Source organism: Panthera tigris, chromosome B4 (genome assembly GCF_018350195.1).
Source record: "Panthera tigris isolate Pti1 chromosome B4, P.tigris_Pti1_mat1.1, whole genome shotgun sequence".
Taxonomy (NCBI): domain Eukaryota; kingdom Metazoa; phylum Chordata; class Mammalia; order Carnivora; family Felidae; genus Panthera; species Panthera tigris.
Window position 1 is genome coordinate 18,766,057 of NC_056666.1, and position 18,215 is coordinate 18,784,271.

The 18,215-nt window shown below is 37.4% G+C and overlaps 1 protein-coding gene and 1 long non-coding RNA gene across 5 annotated transcripts in view; one reads left to right on the forward strand and one right to left on the reverse strand.

Annotated features, from left to right (window-relative positions):
- Nucleotides 1–18,215, forward strand: part of PLXDC2 (plexin domain containing 2) — a 446,499-nt gene that overhangs the window by 404,277 nt on the left and 24,007 nt on the right. Inside the window, exons 13-15 of one of the 4 annotated variants that reach the window (XR_006219664.1) lie at nt 2,203–2,363; nt 6,118–6,198; nt 6,966–7,018. Coding sequence is in view for 3 of the 4 variants with exons in the window: in XM_015537188.2 (XP_015392674.1) it covers nt 2,203–2,363; nt 6,966–7,019 (215 nt within the window). In the remaining variant the exon portion in view is untranslated. Of the gene's footprint in view, nt 1–2,202; nt 2,364–6,117; nt 6,250–6,965; nt 7,369–18,215 lie in introns of those variants that run through there. The other 3 variants (XM_015537188.2, XM_042991189.1, XM_007081275.3) reach the window with 3 other exon arrangements.
- Nucleotides 1,029–16,581, reverse strand: LOC122240236. The gene is made up of 3 exons (XR_006219665.1): nt 16,512–16,581; nt 3,526–3,700; nt 1,029–1,188 (listed from the first exon to the last, which is right to left on the reverse strand). It is a non-coding gene; the product is annotated as an uncharacterized LOC122240236 (long non-coding RNA).

Below are 18,215 nucleotides of genomic sequence, written 5' to 3' on the forward strand. Positions count from 1 at the left end.
TTTTGTTTATTGTTTTGGTTTTGTGTTGCTTCAGACTGTCTATGCTGAGGATCAGCCTGAGGTATAATCTTAATGTCTTTTCAGGTCTTTTCTGAGCTATTCCCTGGGCATATACACTCACTTTCTGATCTTACCCATACATGCAGTTGTTTCTGAATGTCCTAGTCTTTACTATCTAGCTCCCAAAAATGAAAGAAAAGGGGGAAATGAAGTGGGGGGAGGGCGAAAAGGGCACTGGCTCTTTAAATCCCTTAGAAGTCACTTAAGCCAGAGAGGGGCAGAGGCTTGCAACAACAGAGGAAGAGACAAAGAACCAATGGCTGCGTCTTTGTGCCTCTGTGATGAGAAGCACCAATCAGTGGCCAGTGCACAGATCCCTGCTAACTGGAGGACGGGTACTTTTCACCTGGCCCGGTTCCTGGAGGCTACTTCAGGAACCCATGTACAGCTGCCTGCCACATGACTGAGGGGTGGAGGGTGGATAGCCACTACTGGGCTAAGAGCTGAAATTGACTGAAATTCACCACAATTTATAGTCCAAGCCTTTCTCCTGAAAGTTGCAAGCCTTCAGGAGAGTCCAGAGTTCCAAGATAGTTGTCAGACACCTTCCACCAGTACAATTGTTGTCTGTGTAGAGAGACAGGTTCTGATACTTCATACTCTTCCATCTTCCCAGAATCCTTTCTATAAGTGAATTTTCATATAATGAATTACTGTTTATATTGTATATTCTTTCCTTAATGAATGTTAGTTATGTAAACGAAAGCTGGAGGATTTTGAGCTTTATTAGATTTGGAGAAGAATTACCAAACACCAACTATGGGTCTCAAGCAGAGAATGAACAAACAATGGCAGCAAACTATTTATTTGTTTATTTATAGTGGGTTTTTTTTTGTTTTTGAGAGAGCACAAAAGAGGGAGGGCAGAGAGAGAGAGAGGTAGATACAGAATCTGAGCTGTCAGCACAGAGCCCAACATAGGACTTGAACCCACAAACCTGATCATGACCTGAGCCAAAGTCAGACACTTAACCGACTGAGTGAGCCAGGCTCTCCAGCAACAAACATTTAAGAGATGGGTAGGAAAAACTGGAAGGTCGTGTTTCTTTGGTTTATCTGGAATATTCTGTTACTTCGTATTGACCACACATTCTGATAGGCAGTTGTTTTGCTTTTTATTAACAAAAATCTAAAATAAGAGAGATAAATCAGTGCTTAATAAATGGGATTTAATAGAGAAAAATAATTGTTTAAAACAAAGACACAAATTAGTAATGAAAAGATTAGGAATCACTGCTGTAGAACTTTTATGAATATTAAGTTATTTTCTACTGTTTCAAAATATCAATCATAGTATGCACAAAAAACATAGTTACCTGCTGCACATTATTTAAATACCTGAGTAGTCATCAAAGATTGCAGAATTTTAGAAGAGAAGACTTTAGAGATTTGTCTTATTTGCTCGACTGACTTTGGGTTGGATAATTATTACTTTAGAAATTTAATTTTTTTTCCTAATTCTCTGAAGATGGGTATTACAGTGGAAAACATCTTCGTAGAAGTCTGATAAAATGACATTGGTTTGTGGCATAGTGGATGGAATATTTCGATATGCTGCGTGTTCCCTTCAGATGGAGATAAAACTATTTGAGGGTCATTTAGCATCCATCTGTTACACTTTTAAAGAGCATTTCAGTTTAAAACAGATTTTGAAAATTAGCCTTTGAACTCATGTATAGACTTTCTGAAAATGCCTGTCTAGCCCACCAAAAGAAGCGTGATACTCTTCAATTTAAAATTTCCAGAAGAAAATGACAGAGGCTTTCAAAAAGTAATCCGTTTTTCCATGGGTAACAGTGCCAGTGGTTTAATGAGAAAAAGCAAAGTTAAATTTATTATGTAGTTAATTAGAGTTTTAGATTTTCCACAGTACTTTCAGAATAAAGGCTATTAATTTTGTTTATTGAACTATAAATTAAAACACAGTTACAAATGTATTTTTAATCATTAATACTACGGCTTTTCATGGCCCCAAATAAAGAGCACCAACTTTCTACAATCGGTGTTCTGGAGAGGAAAAGTTGTACAGAAAGTGAAAGAAAAATTCTAACGGTACTTTATTAAAAATACAAACATCCCCCCCGATGGAAATGCAAACCTATGAGAACACATGAATGTTCTGACAGCTGTGCTTCTCTTTCAGCTTCTACAGATGACAGTGCAGCCGAGAAGAAAGGGGGAACCCTTCACGCTGGCCTCATTGTTGGAATTCTCATCCTGGTCCTCATTATAGTAGCCGCCATTCTTGTGACAGTCTACATGTATCACCATCCAACGTCAGCAGCCAGCATTTTCTTTATTGAGGTAAGTGTCGAGAATGACACATGAAAACCACGCTGGTTGGTGAACTCCGTGCATGTGCTCACACCACCTGTATTTCATATTCAGCTCCTGATTTCCGCGTTTTGCAGTCGCAAGCTGGCAGATTTCACACATGCATGCCCGCCCGCGCACACACACACACGTATTCATAGATTGCTTTCATATGATCAGTTCACTTATCTCAGGAGCTTTTAAAGAAATAAGCCCTCTTGCTTTTCACAGATCTAAGGAAAAATCGAAACCATAACTTTTTTGTCCTGTGATACCAAGTATGTTAACCAGCTGTTCTCCCGATCCTAGAAGGAAAGTCAGCATGTGCTTACTTCGCTTAAATATGTGGATGATTAAATACTAATTGACTATTAGTACTCCATACTAATTGAGTATTTGTACAATACAATAGGGTAGGCCTGCTCTCAAGATGCTCCCAAGCCATTTAGGGAAAATATAGCTTTCGCTACGGAAGAACAGTTATAACAATAAGATCATGGTATGTGCCATCACCATTTTGTGTAATGTGTGTATATGGAGATATTTACATATAAATGTGCACGTGCATACACACACACGCTCATACAGACACAAAGAGAACACTATGCTGAATTGGTGTTCTGTTTTCATGTTCAGAATGTAGATTTAGTTCCAGTTCCCAAGAACAATCAGGTAGGAGGACCAAGCCAAGCTCTGATGACCAGAAGGCCTGAAATTGGGATGCCAGGAGGCCACTGGGTAAAGTTCATGTCACATTCCGTGCCCCAGACAGTTGGAATTCCTGGGACCCCACCTGTGCAGCCTTCATTCCAGCCTCTTAATGGGGCGACTCCTATTCCAACCCCAAATAAATACTAGAGCAATGAAGGAAATATTCCCACTTAGAGTTTCAAACCTATAAATTTGAAATCTTTTCCAATTCATTGGGTGACGTACAAAAAGGTTGCTTAGAATTTTGTTCACTTGTTGGGTGAATTATAATAAATTATATATATTATATATTATTATTATAATAAATTATATTATTATATTATTATAATAAATTATATTATATATAAAAATAAATATATATTATATTATTATAATAAATTATATTATTATATCATTATAATAAATTATAATAATTATAATAAGTTTTAAACTAAAGAATTACCTTTGTCCTGTATAATAGGGAGAGATGTGTGCTAATGAATTAAATAATTGCTCAAAAGGCCTACATGATCTTCAGCGTCTGTAGAATAAAGTGCAGTCTCCTGAGGTCAGCATTCAAGGCCTTGGCAGTCTGTATCTTGTTTACCATTTCGATCTTTATCTCATGGTTCTTCAACCTGGAGGTGACGATACCATCATATTTCATGTTGTGCTCTTCTCCATACACACTTCAAATTTTTAAGGCCGCATAAGCAAGACATTGCTCATTCTGTTTCCTCCACCAACAAAGCCCTCTCCACCCAATTCTTAAATTCAGGATCCAAACAGGCTTCAATGCCCATAACCATCTCTCTGTCTGGACAGCTGAGCATAATCTCTCGTCCTCCTCTGAAATTCCATCCACAGTAATCCATCCGTGTCTTTCTATAGCATTTACCTCTCTGTTTCACATTAGAAATAAATACGCGCATGATTTGTTCCCCCCCCCCCCCACAGACTTAGAAGTTCCTTAAGATTTGGATTAAATCACAAAGTTTCTTTCAAATAGGTATTCTATCAATATTTTCTGGAAAAAATATCCTTCGACATCTCGAACTTCCGTTCAAGTTTCACAATTATGAATTCCAGAAATGGTGTCCTCATTTAAAACCAGAATAATTGAGAAACAGCCACATGTTTCATTTCGTTGGAAAGTTGTTTTTAAGTTTTGCCAACATGCTTTTCATGGAAGAAAGCCAAAAACTTTCCCCGGTCGTGGATGTATTCCTCAAACCCCTGACATGTGATGAGCTGCCAGCCTTCAGTGACTAATCAGATATCAGGCTGCTGCTATAACCCCTTATATGTTTAAGCCTTTTAATGCACTGGGAAGTTTATTTTCTGACATTGTAATAAAGAAGATTCTGTGAAATACCTAATGGTGATGGCATTGGTGGCAAATTGCACAGGGCTGAGGGCCTAGTTCACGTCAGTTCACAGCAATCCCCGTGTGGATGCAAGGTGAGACTGTAGAATAGCGAAAGCATGGTGTTTTGTTTTTTCATCTGGCATTCATCTTATAGATAAGTTAGTTCTATACCCTCATAAACAAAGGAGGAGACTGAAGCTCAGAGTGGGGCAGTGATTTCTCCAAGGTCAAAACGCCACAGTTTCATAAAGAACCCTCTTATCTCTCCACACTCCGATAAGCAGACTCATTCTGCAGGTTCCTCGGTTTTTCTCCCCTCTGCCTGTTTCCTTCCCACTGGGGTCAATGGCCAATTCCTACTCAAATCCCTTCCTCTTCAACACCCCTGCTTGCTGTCCCCATGTAGCTCACAGTGACTGGTCAGCAGGTGGTTTTTGAAGATGATAATCATAACTTTACTATTATTAAAACACAAATGTTGGGGCGCCTGGGTGGCTCAGTCGGTTAGGCGTCCGACTTCGGCTCAGGTCATGATCTTACGGTTCGTGGGTTCAAGCCCCTCGTCAGGCTCTGTGCTGACCGCTCAGAGCCTGGAGCCTGTTTCGGATTCTGTGTCTCCCTCTCTCTCTGACCCTCCCCCATTCATGCTCTGTCTCTCTCTGTCTCAAAAATAAATAAACGTTAAAAAAAAAAAAACACAAATGTTGACAAACTTAAAACACAGATCCCTGGTGACTGCACAGTTACTGACATGCCAGATCCAGGAATTTGAAAATTCTGAATTACTGATTAAATTAGAGGCTTTGGCACATAAAGAAATTGAGTTTACCAGTATCGTGTAAATTGCTTTTCATATTCTTCATTATTCTGCTATCTACTTTTTAAATGAAGTTGATGTACTGTCTCCCATTGTGAAAACAATATTGTTCATTATAGAAAATTTGCAGAAATGGAAAGAAGAAAAAGTAGTATCATTTATAGTCTCAAACCGCAGAAATAATCACTATTACTATTTTATTTTCTGCTGAAATTTTTGTATGCATAGTTTGACGTTTGCCCACATAGTATAACTGTGATTTCACTGAAGTGCAAACTGGTATTTTTTTCAAATAACACTTTCCTGTTTGTAAGCATCATTGTGATGGCTGTATACTATTCCATTCAACGTTCATTCAGAAGCTTTAGATTGATTTGCCTCTTCTGCTGTAGAGTGGTATTTAGAAAGTACTGAGGGCCTGACATTGCCAAAAGTAAAAAAGAACCTTATTTCACCCAATTTGACTGTATTCGTTTCCTACTGCTGCTGCAACAAATTACCACAAACCTAGTAGCTTAAAAAAACACAGGCTTATTATCTTACAACTTTGGAGGTCAGAAGTCCAGAATTAGCGTCAGGGGGCTAAAGTCAAGGTGTCGGCAAAGCTGGTTCCTTCTAGAGGTTTCAGGGGAAGTCGTTTTAATGTCGTTTTCAGCTACTGGAGGCTGCACGCATTTCTTGACTCCTGGTCCCTTCTAATCATTCCAACCTCTGCTTCTGTCATCACGTCTTCTACCAACTCTAAACCCCTTGTCTCCTCCTTGTAAGGCCCCTTGTGATTGCATTGGGCCCACTTGGTTAATCCGGGATAATCTCCCCATCTTAAACTCCCCAATTTAATCCCATCTACAAAGTTCGTTTTGCCATAGGAGGTGACATTCACAGGCTTTGGCTGTTAGGACGGGGACATCGGAAGGCTATCATTCTACCAACCACAACCTGTATCAAATGTAAGATGCATCACACACTACCCATTAAACTGGTCCTTGACCATAAGACACCTTCCAATTATTGCGAGATGTGATCCAGTGTATTTCTTGTGTGTTTCACGATGAAATCCAGACTGCATACGGCACTTGTAGGAATTAGTTCCTGTGCTAGACATTGTGTGTAGTGTGGTGAAACTTAATGACTTTGTCCTTGAATAGATAGACCAGAGTTCATGCAACCAGTCTCATATTGTGGAGCACTGGGGCTCTTCCTTTTTCTTTTCTATTATAATTAGCCCCATCATGGCAATAATAATGGTAATAGTGAACATTTATTACATTCACTAGTGGAAGTGATTTATACTTATTACCTCATTTAATTCTCACCAAGATTGTAGGATGTACTAAGCTTATCTCCATGTCATAGATGAAGAAACTGAGGTACAATATTTAGGTAACTTGCTCAACATCATGAATTTAGTTACTGATGGAGTCAGAATTTGAGCCCTGGTTCTCCAGAGACCATAGCCTTAACCACTGGGCCATGCTACCTCTCTGTATGTAAAGGGGCTTTCTTTATGCAGTGTATGTAAAAATATGGGAGGATATATATCTAAGGATTCTCAAAAGTAGAGTCAATGGAAGGAAATAAACTATTTAATGGCACTTAAATATTGCCAAAATCATTGCCCAAAGTTGTGTACCAATTTATGTAGCTATTGTTGCTATTATCAATTTTTAGTGAAGATAATGACAGTGACTGTTGTCTCTGTGTTTTGTTCTTGCAGAAAATATACACCAGTTACTGTACATTTCATGGATACCAACCCTCTTCCTCATAAAAAATATGTAAATGGGCCTTAGATTTTAAATGTAATGTTTGTAGTGAAAAATTGGATACAATGGGAATTAAAACTCTACAACTACATCCTTATATGGAATCCTAAGTGAATGGGACAAAAGGAAATAAAATGACAAAAATAAAGAGAAATGTAGACAAGAGTCAAGAAACCTTGTGATAAAGCATAGCAGCACCTTATATATTGTGCAATTAAACGACAATTAAATTGCCGGTTCATCCCCTGTGTCTTCATATACAGGATCAAGTACAGATTTTCATTCTCCTAAGACATTCAGTCTTTACTCAGTCTGGCAGAATAGTCTATTTTTCATGAATTTATCTGTCATCCTCTTCAGATTTTATCCTGAGCATTTTATTTTATTTGTTTATTTGTTTGTTTGTTTGTTTGTTTTGGGGGGGGGGGCAGAGGGGGAGAGAGAGAGAGAGAGAGAGAGAGAGAGGGAGAGAATCCCAAGCAGGCTCTGCACCATCAGCACAGAGCCAAATGTGAGGCTTGAGCCCACAAACAATGAGATCATGACCTGATCCTAAATTGAGAATTGGACACCCAACTGACTGAGCCACCCAGGTGCCCCTTCTTTAACGTTTTACCAGATGGCTTTAATTTTGTGTTTACCCAACTGACTTTTCTCATGAATTTTCAAAAAGATACCTGATTTTGACCCAAATAATATCATACAAGAATAACTAACGTATTTTAAAATCTTTCTAAAAATTAGATTTATTATCTTGAAATAAAATAGCAGAGAACAAATATTCAAATACTCACATGCTCCTTAAAATTTTGATAGATTTTAACAAAACCACTGTCTCTTTGGAATAATCAAATACACCTTAGGTTCTACATTACATTTAATGTTTGCTGAACATTTCTAGGCATAGATTCTGTGTCAATTTCATTGTTTCATGAATATGGGTTACAGGGATAAATATTTATACTGCTGAATACTATTACATATCATAATTTAAGATTTCTAAATAAAATGCATAAAATGTAATCTAATTGAAGGTCAAGAAAATAATATTAGAAAGTGGTAATGAAATGGAAAAGAATTCTTATGAGAGGATTCTTTGTGGACTATAAATAAAATAATTTAGACTAGCAATCTTAATGAAAGACTTTTTTTTTTTTTTAATATGAAATTTGTTGTCAAATTGGTTTCCATACCCGTGATTTCCATACCAGTGTTTCCACTGGTATGAAAAAAATTTCATACCAGGCTGCACCGGAAAAAAAATTTTGAAAAAAAAAAAATTTTTTTTTAAGTTTATTTATTTTTGAAAGAGAGACAGAGTGTGAGTGGGGAATGGGCAGAGAGAGAGGGAGACACAGAATCTGAAGCAGGCTCCAGGCTCTGAGATGTCAGCACAGAGCACGACATAGGGCTCGAAGTCACGAACTGTGAGATCATGACCTGAGCCGAAGTGTGACGCTTAACCGACTGAGCCACCCAGGAGCATCCCCCGCCCCCCGGAAAAAACATTTTTTAAAGGATATAATTCTTACCCTAATGACTGGAGAAAAGACTGGATGGACGGCTGAGCCGTCAGTGTGAAAGCCACTAGCCCTATGTGACTGCTGAGCACTTGAAATGTGGCTAGTCTAGAATGAGATGCATATAAAATACCCACCAGTTTTTGAAATTTGAGTACATGAAAAGAGCATATACTAGCTCATTAATTATTTCCCAATTAATTACATGTTTAACTGAAAATATCTTGGGTATATTGGGTCAAGTAAGATATATTATTAAAATTAATTTGGGGAGCAGTCGGAGATAGCAGCGCAGGAAGATCCTTAACTCACCCCCTCCCACGCACACACCAAATCTGCAACTACATACTGAACAATTCCCTATGAAAAAGAGCTGAAAAACAGCGGAACAGCTCCTTCATAACAAATGATTAAAAGGCCACATGGAGACAGGTGGGAGACGCAGAGAGGCAGTCTCGCCAAAAGCCCCACCCGCACATGGCAATTCAGAGTCACGCGGGATCTCACAAATCTGGAGCTTCTTCCTGAGGAGTGAGGGGTTTCTGCCCCACATCAGTCCCCCCCCCCCCCACTCCCCAGTTCTTGTGAGCTGCACCACAGAGACCAACTCCCAAAATGTCTATCTTTGGAAAACAATGGGGCTGCCATCCAGGAGACCCAAAAGGTTGTAGGTACTAAGGTACTAATTTTAAAGGGCTCAAGGGCAGAACGACCCTTCCCAGGGCCCAGCGCAGAAGCAGCAGTTTGAAAAGCACCTAAACTATATGTGAAGGAGATTCATTTGCTCATCTTATTAATGCATCTGCTGGAGAGGAAGGAGCCTCTGAGACTCTCTCCAGAAGTGGCAAGCACCATTTGTGCACTCTCCCACTACCTCCTTGGTGCCAGTGGGGGTCCACAATCCCTGCGCTCTCCCGCTCCCCTGCAAAAGTGCGCAGGTATGCCCCAGTCCCGGTCCTGTGCTCCACTCCTCCGGGAAGCCAGCAGGCATGCACTTTGTTGCCACCCCACTAAAGCCGGTAGGCATGCCCCACCCCTGCACTCTCCGGTGCAGCCTTAACAAAGAACTGGAAAAATCATTCGTGTGTGAAGATTAAACAACATGCCACTCTACAAACCAATGGGGGCAATGAAGAAAGCAAAGGAGAAATCAAAAAAATACTTTGAGACCAATGAAAGCGGAAGTACAACATACCAAAATCTCTGGGCTGCAGCAAAACAGGTATAAGAGGGAAATTCTAGGTTCCTAGTGAAACAGGCCTAACACAAGACACAAGAAAATGTTCAAATAAACAATCTAATATTACATCTAAAGAAACTAGAAAAAGCAAAGCAAACAGAGCCTCAAGTTAGGAGGGAGGAAATAACAAAGATCAGAGCACAAATATGAAGGAGAGACTAAAAAGACAGTAGAAAAGATCAATAAGCTCTTTCTTTGACAAGATAAATAAAGCTGATAAACCTTTATCATTTGAGAGAAAGAGAGAGAGGGCTCAAATAAATCAGAAATAAAAGAAGAGAATTCACAACTGACACACAGAAATAAAAAGTACTATCCTAAGATAGTACTGTGAACAATTATACGTGAGCTTAGAGGCATAAATAAATTCCTAGAAACATACAGTCTTCAAAGACTGAATCATGAAGTAATAGAAACTCTGAATAGACCAATTACTAGTAAGGACATTGAATCAGTAATCAAAACTCTCACAACAAACAAAAGTCCAGGATAAGACAGCTTCACTGGTGAATTCTACTAAATATTTAAAGAAGATTTAATACCTGTCCTTCTTAAACTCTTCCAAAAAATTGAAGGGGAGGGAATGCTTCCAAACTCATTTACAAGGCCAGCATTACTGTGATACCAGAAGCAGACAAAGACACCACAAGAAAAAAAAAAAAAAAAAAGAAAAGAAAACTGCAGGCCAATACTCCAGTGATCACTGATGCGAAAATCCTCAACAAAATATTAGCAAACCGAATTCAACAATATGTTAAAATAATCGTGCACCATGAAGTGGGATTTGTTCCAGAGATATAGGATAGTTCAACATTTGCAAACCAATCAACATTATACACCACATTAATAAAACAAAGTATAAAAATCCTATCATCTCAAGAGATGCAGAAAAAGTATTTGACAAAATTCAACATCTGTTTATGATAAAAACCCTCAAAAAAAGTGGCTATCGAAGGAACATCTTTCAATATAATAAAGGATATATACGACAGGCCCATAACTAACATCATATTCTACGTGAAAAGCCAAAGCTTCACAGCTACAATTAGGACCAAGAGAAGGATGCCCATTCTTGCCATGTTTATTCAACATAGTATTAAAAATCCTAGCCAGACCAATTAGGCAATAAAAAGAAATAAGAGGCATACAAATTGGAAAGGAAGAAGTAAAATGGTCAGTAGTTGTAGATGACATGATCTTATATATAGAAAACCCTAACGACTCCACCAAAAAAAGTTAGAACTAATAAACAAATTCAGGCAAGTTGCAGGATACAAAATCAATACACAAATATATGTCGTGTTCTTATATATTAACAATAAACTCTCAAAAAGAGAAATTAAGAAGACGATGACATTAACAATTGCATCAAAAAGAATAAAAGCCCTAAGAATAAATTTAACCAATGAGGTGAAAGACCTATGTGCTAATAATTATAAGATATTGATGAATAAATTGAAGAAGCCACAAATAAATGGATCGGTACTCTGTGCTCATGGATTAAGAGAATTCATGCTGTTTAAAAGTCCATATTACCCAAAACAATCTAGAGATTCGGTGCAATCCTTATATGATGTCAATTTTAAGGCATTTTTCACAGAAATAAAGCAAATTTGTATGGAATTGCAAAAGACCCTGAACAGCCAAAGCAACTTAAGAAAGAAGAATAAAGCTGGAATCGTCACACTCCCTGATTTGAAACTATATAACATAGCTATCATATCAAACACTGTGTTATTGGCAAAAAAAAAAAAAGAAAGAAAGAAAGAAAAAGAAAAGAAAAAAAAAAGGACGCAAAGATCAATAGAATAGACTAGAGAGCCAGAAAAGTTAAACTCATACATATATAGTCCATTTAGAACAACAGAGGCAAGAATATGCAATGGAGAAAGGACAGTCTCTTCAATAAATGATATTATTGAAGACATCCACATGCAAAAGAATGAAACTAGACGACTATCTTACAATACACAAAAATTAACTCGTTTATCAAAGACTTGAAATGTAAAACCTGAAACCATAAAACTTCTAGAGGAAAACATAGGTGGTAAGCTCCTTGACATCATTCTTGGTAATGGTTTTTTGGATCTGACCCCAAAAGCAAAGGCAACAAAAGCAAACATAGAGAAGTGGTGCTACATCAAACTAAAAAGCTTCTGCACACCAAAGGAAACCGTCAACAAAGTGCAAAGACAACCTATTGTGAATGGGAGGAAAATATTTGCAAATCATATATCCACCAGAGGGGTAATATCCAAAATAAATAAAGAGAAAAGTCGGATTAGTGAGTAGAGGACCCGAATAGACATTTTTCCCAAGAAACCATGCAGAGGGCCAACAGGAAAAGATACTCATCATCACTAATCAGGGAAATGTAAATCAAAACCGCAATGAGATATCCTTTCACACCTGTTAGAATGGCTATTATCAAAAAGACAAGAAATAGAGGCATGTGGGTGGCCCAGTGGGTTAAGCGCATCTGACTGTTGATTTCAACTCAGGTCATGATCTCACGTTTCGTGAGTTTGAGCCCCCGTCGGGTTCTGCACTGGCAACACGAAGCCTGCTTGGGAGTCTCTCTCTCTCCCTCTCTCTGCCCCTCCCCTGCTCACACGTGTGCACCCTCTCTCTCTCTTTCAAACTGAAAAACTAGACTTAAAAAAAGAGACAAGAAATAACAGACGTTGGCCAGGATGTGGAGAAAAGGGAACCCTCACATGCTATTGGTGGGAATAAAAGTTGGTGCAGCCGCTATGGAAAACAATGTGGAGGTTCCTCAAAAAATTAAAAATAGAACTACCATATCATCCAGCAATTCCACTTCTGTGTATTTATCCAAAGAAAATGAAAATACCCTACATTTATTGCAGCATCATTTCTAATAGCCAAGATATGAAAATAACCTAAGCATCCATTGATGGATGAATGGATAAGGAACAATATTACACACACACACACACACACATACACACACACACACACACACACACGAATACTACTCAGCCCTGAAAAAAAGATGAAAATCTTGCTATTTGCGATAACATGGATGGGAGGTATTAGGCTAAGTGAAACAGGTCAGACAGAGAAAGATTGCCATATGATTTTACTTATAAGTGGAATTTAAAAAACAAAACAAATGAGCAAACAAAACAAAATTCATATTGAAAACAAAATTCATACAGGAAACAAAAAGTGGTTGCCAGGAGGGAGGGAAGTTGAGAGGTGGATGAAATGAGTAAAGGGGGTCAAAAGATATAAACTCTCAGCTATAAAATAAATCAAGTCATGGGGATATAGTGTACAGCAAAGTGAGGATAGTCAGTAATATTGTCCTGTATATTTGAAAGTTATCAAAAGAGTAAATCTTAAAAGTTCTCATCACAAGAAAAAAAATTTTTTTGTAACTTTGTATGGTTTCAAACCATAACTAGACTTACTTGTGGTCATCTAACAATATAGACAAATATCCAACCATTATGTTGTCTGCCTGAAACTAATACGTTATATGTCACTTATACCTCAATAAAAAGTAATTTCACTTATTTTTACTTTTTATGTGGCTACTAGATAGTTCTAACATTATGTATATGACTCACACTGTGTTTCTATTGGACAATGCTGAATTTGGAGGAAATCTTGCAGAGAAGAGGGGATTAGAAAGAAAATCTGGATCTCTCCATATTTTTTTTTGAACATAAAAAGACAAGTAATTTTTAACACAGGGGAGAGGAGAAGGTTGGAAACTTGAAGAGGGAGATGGCTGATAAAGCTATCTAATACGTTGTCCACTCACTCATTCAGTTAGTCAAATTTGTTGACCTCCTATTAGGTGCCAGGTACTCAAGACACAGAGATAAGCAAAAAAGACAAGAGAAAATCATTGCCTTCATGAAGCTTACATTCTACTGGGTAGAGACAGATAAGCATATTTTAAGCTAGGTGTGGATGTCAAGTTGAATGTTTAGTTTTACGAAAGATGCAACCTTTATGTAATGCTTGAAGAAAATGTTACATTTTTTGAGCAGTAAGATATTTAACCAAATGACCAAGGATATAAGAGTGTGATGACCTTTATTCCGAGTTTTCAATTTGCCAATCATTGTCCTCATCGTTTTATCATTTAAGACTTTTTATAGAGTTCTAGATATATATTTGGAAGGAAGGGAGGGAGGGAAGGAGGAAGGAAAGGGCAGGCAGACATACTGTTCTCTCAAACAGTTAATGTTCCTGAAGGACAAAACATTTTCATCATTCTTAAATGGTGCATACTGACTTGCATTAGAAGTCACATGATAGCTTTCACAATAAAACCAGGACAAAATGTCTAAATACCAGTCAATGTTCACATCATACTTTGAAATTCATATTATTACTAGAGGACCAAAATGTCTGCCTTTAGCGGAAGTACCCAGTATTTTTATCATCAAAATCATAGGATGTGAAAACAAAGACACCTCAGCATGTGTGCAAACCCAGGATTCTATAACTTTTCCTGAATAAAGTGTATGAATTCCCTAAGTATCTACTTCAAATACATTTCCTTGGGGTTTTATGTTTTATCTTAAAAATGTGTATGAATTTTGCATTATCCTCTATAATGTAGACATGTTTGTTTGATATTAAAAAAATGACTTTGCCCAACCTTCAACCAAAGTCAACATCCCAAAAGATGATTCTTTTTCCTCTTTAACTTTGTGTGCCCCTGACACCCCAGTTGCATAGCTCTTGATACTATAAAATTCAGATAAATCCGGGGCGCCTGGGTGGCTCTGTCGGTTAAGCATCTGACTTCAGCTCAGGTCATGATCTCACAGTTGATGGGTTCGAACCCCCTGTCGGGTTCTGTTCTGACTGCTTAGAGCCTGGAGCCTGCTTCAGATTCTGTGTCTCCTTCTCTCTGCCCCTCCCCTGCTCGTGCTCTGTCTCTTTCTCTCTCTCTCAAAATAAATAAACATTAAAAAAAAACAAAAACAAAAACCCTCCAGATAAATCCAAACCACTAAAACCCTCTGTCCCTGGAACCTAAGTGGGCAGTGTCCTTTCTACACCTTTATTAGAGTTAGACCCAATATAGAAATAGAACCCCAAGAGGGGGAAATAATGTGCTGGGGTCACAGAAAGCCTAGCTTCAGAGCTAAGACTGGAACCCAGGATTCCTCCTTCTGGGCTGCAGGCTGTGCTGCCTACAGCAACAAGGTAACAAGTCTCTTAAGCAGTTTGCCACTCAAGGGATTCCCCATCCCAACAAATATTTGTGAGTAACAAGGACCAGTGGAGAATATGATTAAAGAAAGACAGGCAGCTGTAGCCCTCAACTTTTCCTGGCAATGGATCGCACATCCAGGAAAGAAGCCAGAGGACAGGAGCCAGGCAAGGATTCAAAGGCTGCTGCTGGGGAGTGTTTACTGAAAGTTTGGCATCTTGCTTTGCAGCTGCTAGCTGGATAGCACTTGGGGATCAGGAAGACACGATCCCTTGAATAATCTATGTAGTAAAAAGACAAATTATTTCATAGACCCATGAGTATTTTTTTTAATCTGGAAGTCACATGTTTTTTAAAACTAAATTTTACCCACAGGTATTCCTTGGTCTTATTTCAATAGTCTTAAAGAAAACTCAAGGAGAAAAAGAATTCATTGAAACAAACTACTTCTTATTTTCGTTTCTTAAAGGGGGCAGAAAATGGCATTCACTTTTAATGAACTGCTATGAGGAAGGAAAGATTAGGCAAAACTTGAGATGGTTTGACACTCTTGTTGAAAAAGCTGCCTTATTAAATGGCGGCTTTCCAGAAATATAGCAAAATATAGGGGAAAATCAGTGAAATTGGTTTGCTTTTAAAAAATTAGGCACTGTTAGTATGTCTTTGGTTTTCTTCTCTTACTTTCTGTTCTAAAACGCTGGGATTTTCTTCATGTACATCGCTGAATGTTTCTGAGACATCAGTTCAAGTTCATGGTGATTCCCTTATATATGTAATCACCAAAATATAGATTTTTTAAACAGATGTCAATCTTTAATTTACTCTTCTGGGTAACATTTTAATTTAAATTCCTAAAACTAAAATAATGTTTCTAATTTAATGAAATATTTTCTTCCCTTCATTGGGAAGAATTATTAAAAATACTGAATAAAACGTTTTAGACTGCACTGAATTCTCTGCTCAAATTCCTTCTTAATTACCATTCCCTAAGTTATTTTTAATGGTGCAAAAGGCCATGAAATAAATCATATATATGTGTATGTGTGTGTTTGTTATGTGTGTGTGTGTGTGTGTGTGTGTGTATATATATATATATATATATATATATATATATATATATATATACATAAAATCTCCACAGGGAAGCTCTTAGCAGATGGACATATCCAATGAATAAATAAATAAAAACCTGCAGAGCTATAATTCACACGGGCAGTTGTAAACCTGAATTATGTCATTTTGAGTACAAGATATATGTATTAGGTATTCTAATCCTCTCCTTCTGTTACCACTTTTTTAAATGTTTTTATTTATTTATTTTTGAGAGAGAGCAAGCACAAGTGGGAGAAAGGCAGAGAGAGAGAGAGAGAGAGAGAGAGAGAGAGAGAGAGAATCCCAAGCAGGCTCTGCAATGTTAGCACAGGGCCCAATGCTGGGCTCAGACTCACCAGAAATCAAGAGTTAGACACTTAACTGACTGAGCCACCCAGACATGCCCCCCCTTACCTCTTTAAAAAAAGATTATTCCACTTACAGTGACAACTATTGAGTAATTTCTTCCTTGTGACTTTGGTAACTGTTCTTTGTTAAAAATAAATACGTCTTTTCAATTTCTGGAAGCAGAAAATAGGAACTTTAATTTTAGCTATAATTATTGCTTCACAATAATAATGAATTTATTGTATTATAAGATCTTTCCCACCAATTTCACATAGTATAAATTTTTTTCTGACAAAAATACAAAATTAAGCTACGTAAGTTGATTATTATGACATGCTTTGGTTTGTAAATAATACTAGAATGACTTGCAATTGTAAGAAAATTAAACTCTTTGAATTAGGACGTTAAAAATATTCAGAATCTAGGGAATACAAATGTAAAGAAATGTGTTTATTATAAATAATAGACATAATCATGCTCTTTGTTATTCTATTAGAAGTTATTAGCCAGGGGCACCTGCATGGCTCAGTCAGTCGAGCAGCTAACTTCCACACAGGTCATGGTCTCACTGTTTAGTTCATGAGTTCGAGCCCCGCATCCGGCTCTGTGCTGACAGCTCAGAGCCTGGAGCCCACTTTGGATGCTGTGTCTCCCTCTCTCTCTCTCTCTGCCCCTCCTGGCTCGTGCTCTGCTCTGCCTCTCTCTCTCTCTCTCTCTCTCTCTCTCTCTCTCTCTCTCTCTCTCAAAAATAAATAAAAACATTAAAAAAAAATTTTAAGTAATTAGCCAAAGGTAGTTTTAATTTGCAAATGCGTTAGATTATTTTGCTCTGTTTTCTTGAGGTGGTAAGTCTATAAAAACTTTCTCAATATAAACAAAATAATTTTTAATTCAAAATTAAAACAGCTTTTTTTAAAACCACATAATAAGGGAATATAGAGTCAGAATTATTGGTTCTTGTTGTACCTTCTCACTTTCAGTTAATTACAATATTTATATTTTAATGAAAAAGCCATTCATCTGTTAAAAAAAAAAACATTTTTTAATGAACCCTGACTCTGTGCCAAGTATCATCCTTGGCACAAACTTTGAAGGAGAAATGATGTTTGTTGTATTAAAAGGAGAAAACTTTTTCTTCTCTAAAGAAAATAAATTTGTGATAATTATTCAAATCTCACTGCACTATAAAGTACTAGGGTTTTAGTAAGGGCTAATCTCCTAATTGTATGTCAGATTTTTTGTTTTATGAATTTAAGTCACATCATTTTTTTCTTGTTTTTCAAATTTTCCTTGCTGTTGATCTTGAAATACCTCTGATTCATTAGCTTGTAATTGGACTTGAATCTTGAGCATGTATAGTTTAATATGGAGAACATTTAATGTAGCATGAGGTTAAGTAAAGAACGCTGAATTTTAGTGAAAAGTAATCTCAAAATTTATCATTTATAGTATGTAGCTGTCAATTTAAAAAGGTATGTTTCATGAAAAGCAGGATGGCATCTCACCAAATAGGGTAGGCTTCATTCTTCACCTTATACTTGTAGAGGTACATGGTCAACCTAAAATGGGTTCGGAGGAGAGCCATGAAGAATATTATGGACTTGAAATTCATGGCAGGAATGGTCGAAGGACAGAGAAGTTCTAGCAGAGAAAGTGTAGAAGGAGAAGCATTCTAGCTCCCCACCAATATTAATGGGCTGTCCTGTGAACGACAGATCTGACTTGTTCTAAATGGATCTGAGAGATGGATATGAGGATTGTCAGGGAGAAGCTATGAAGATACAAATATGGGCTCAAT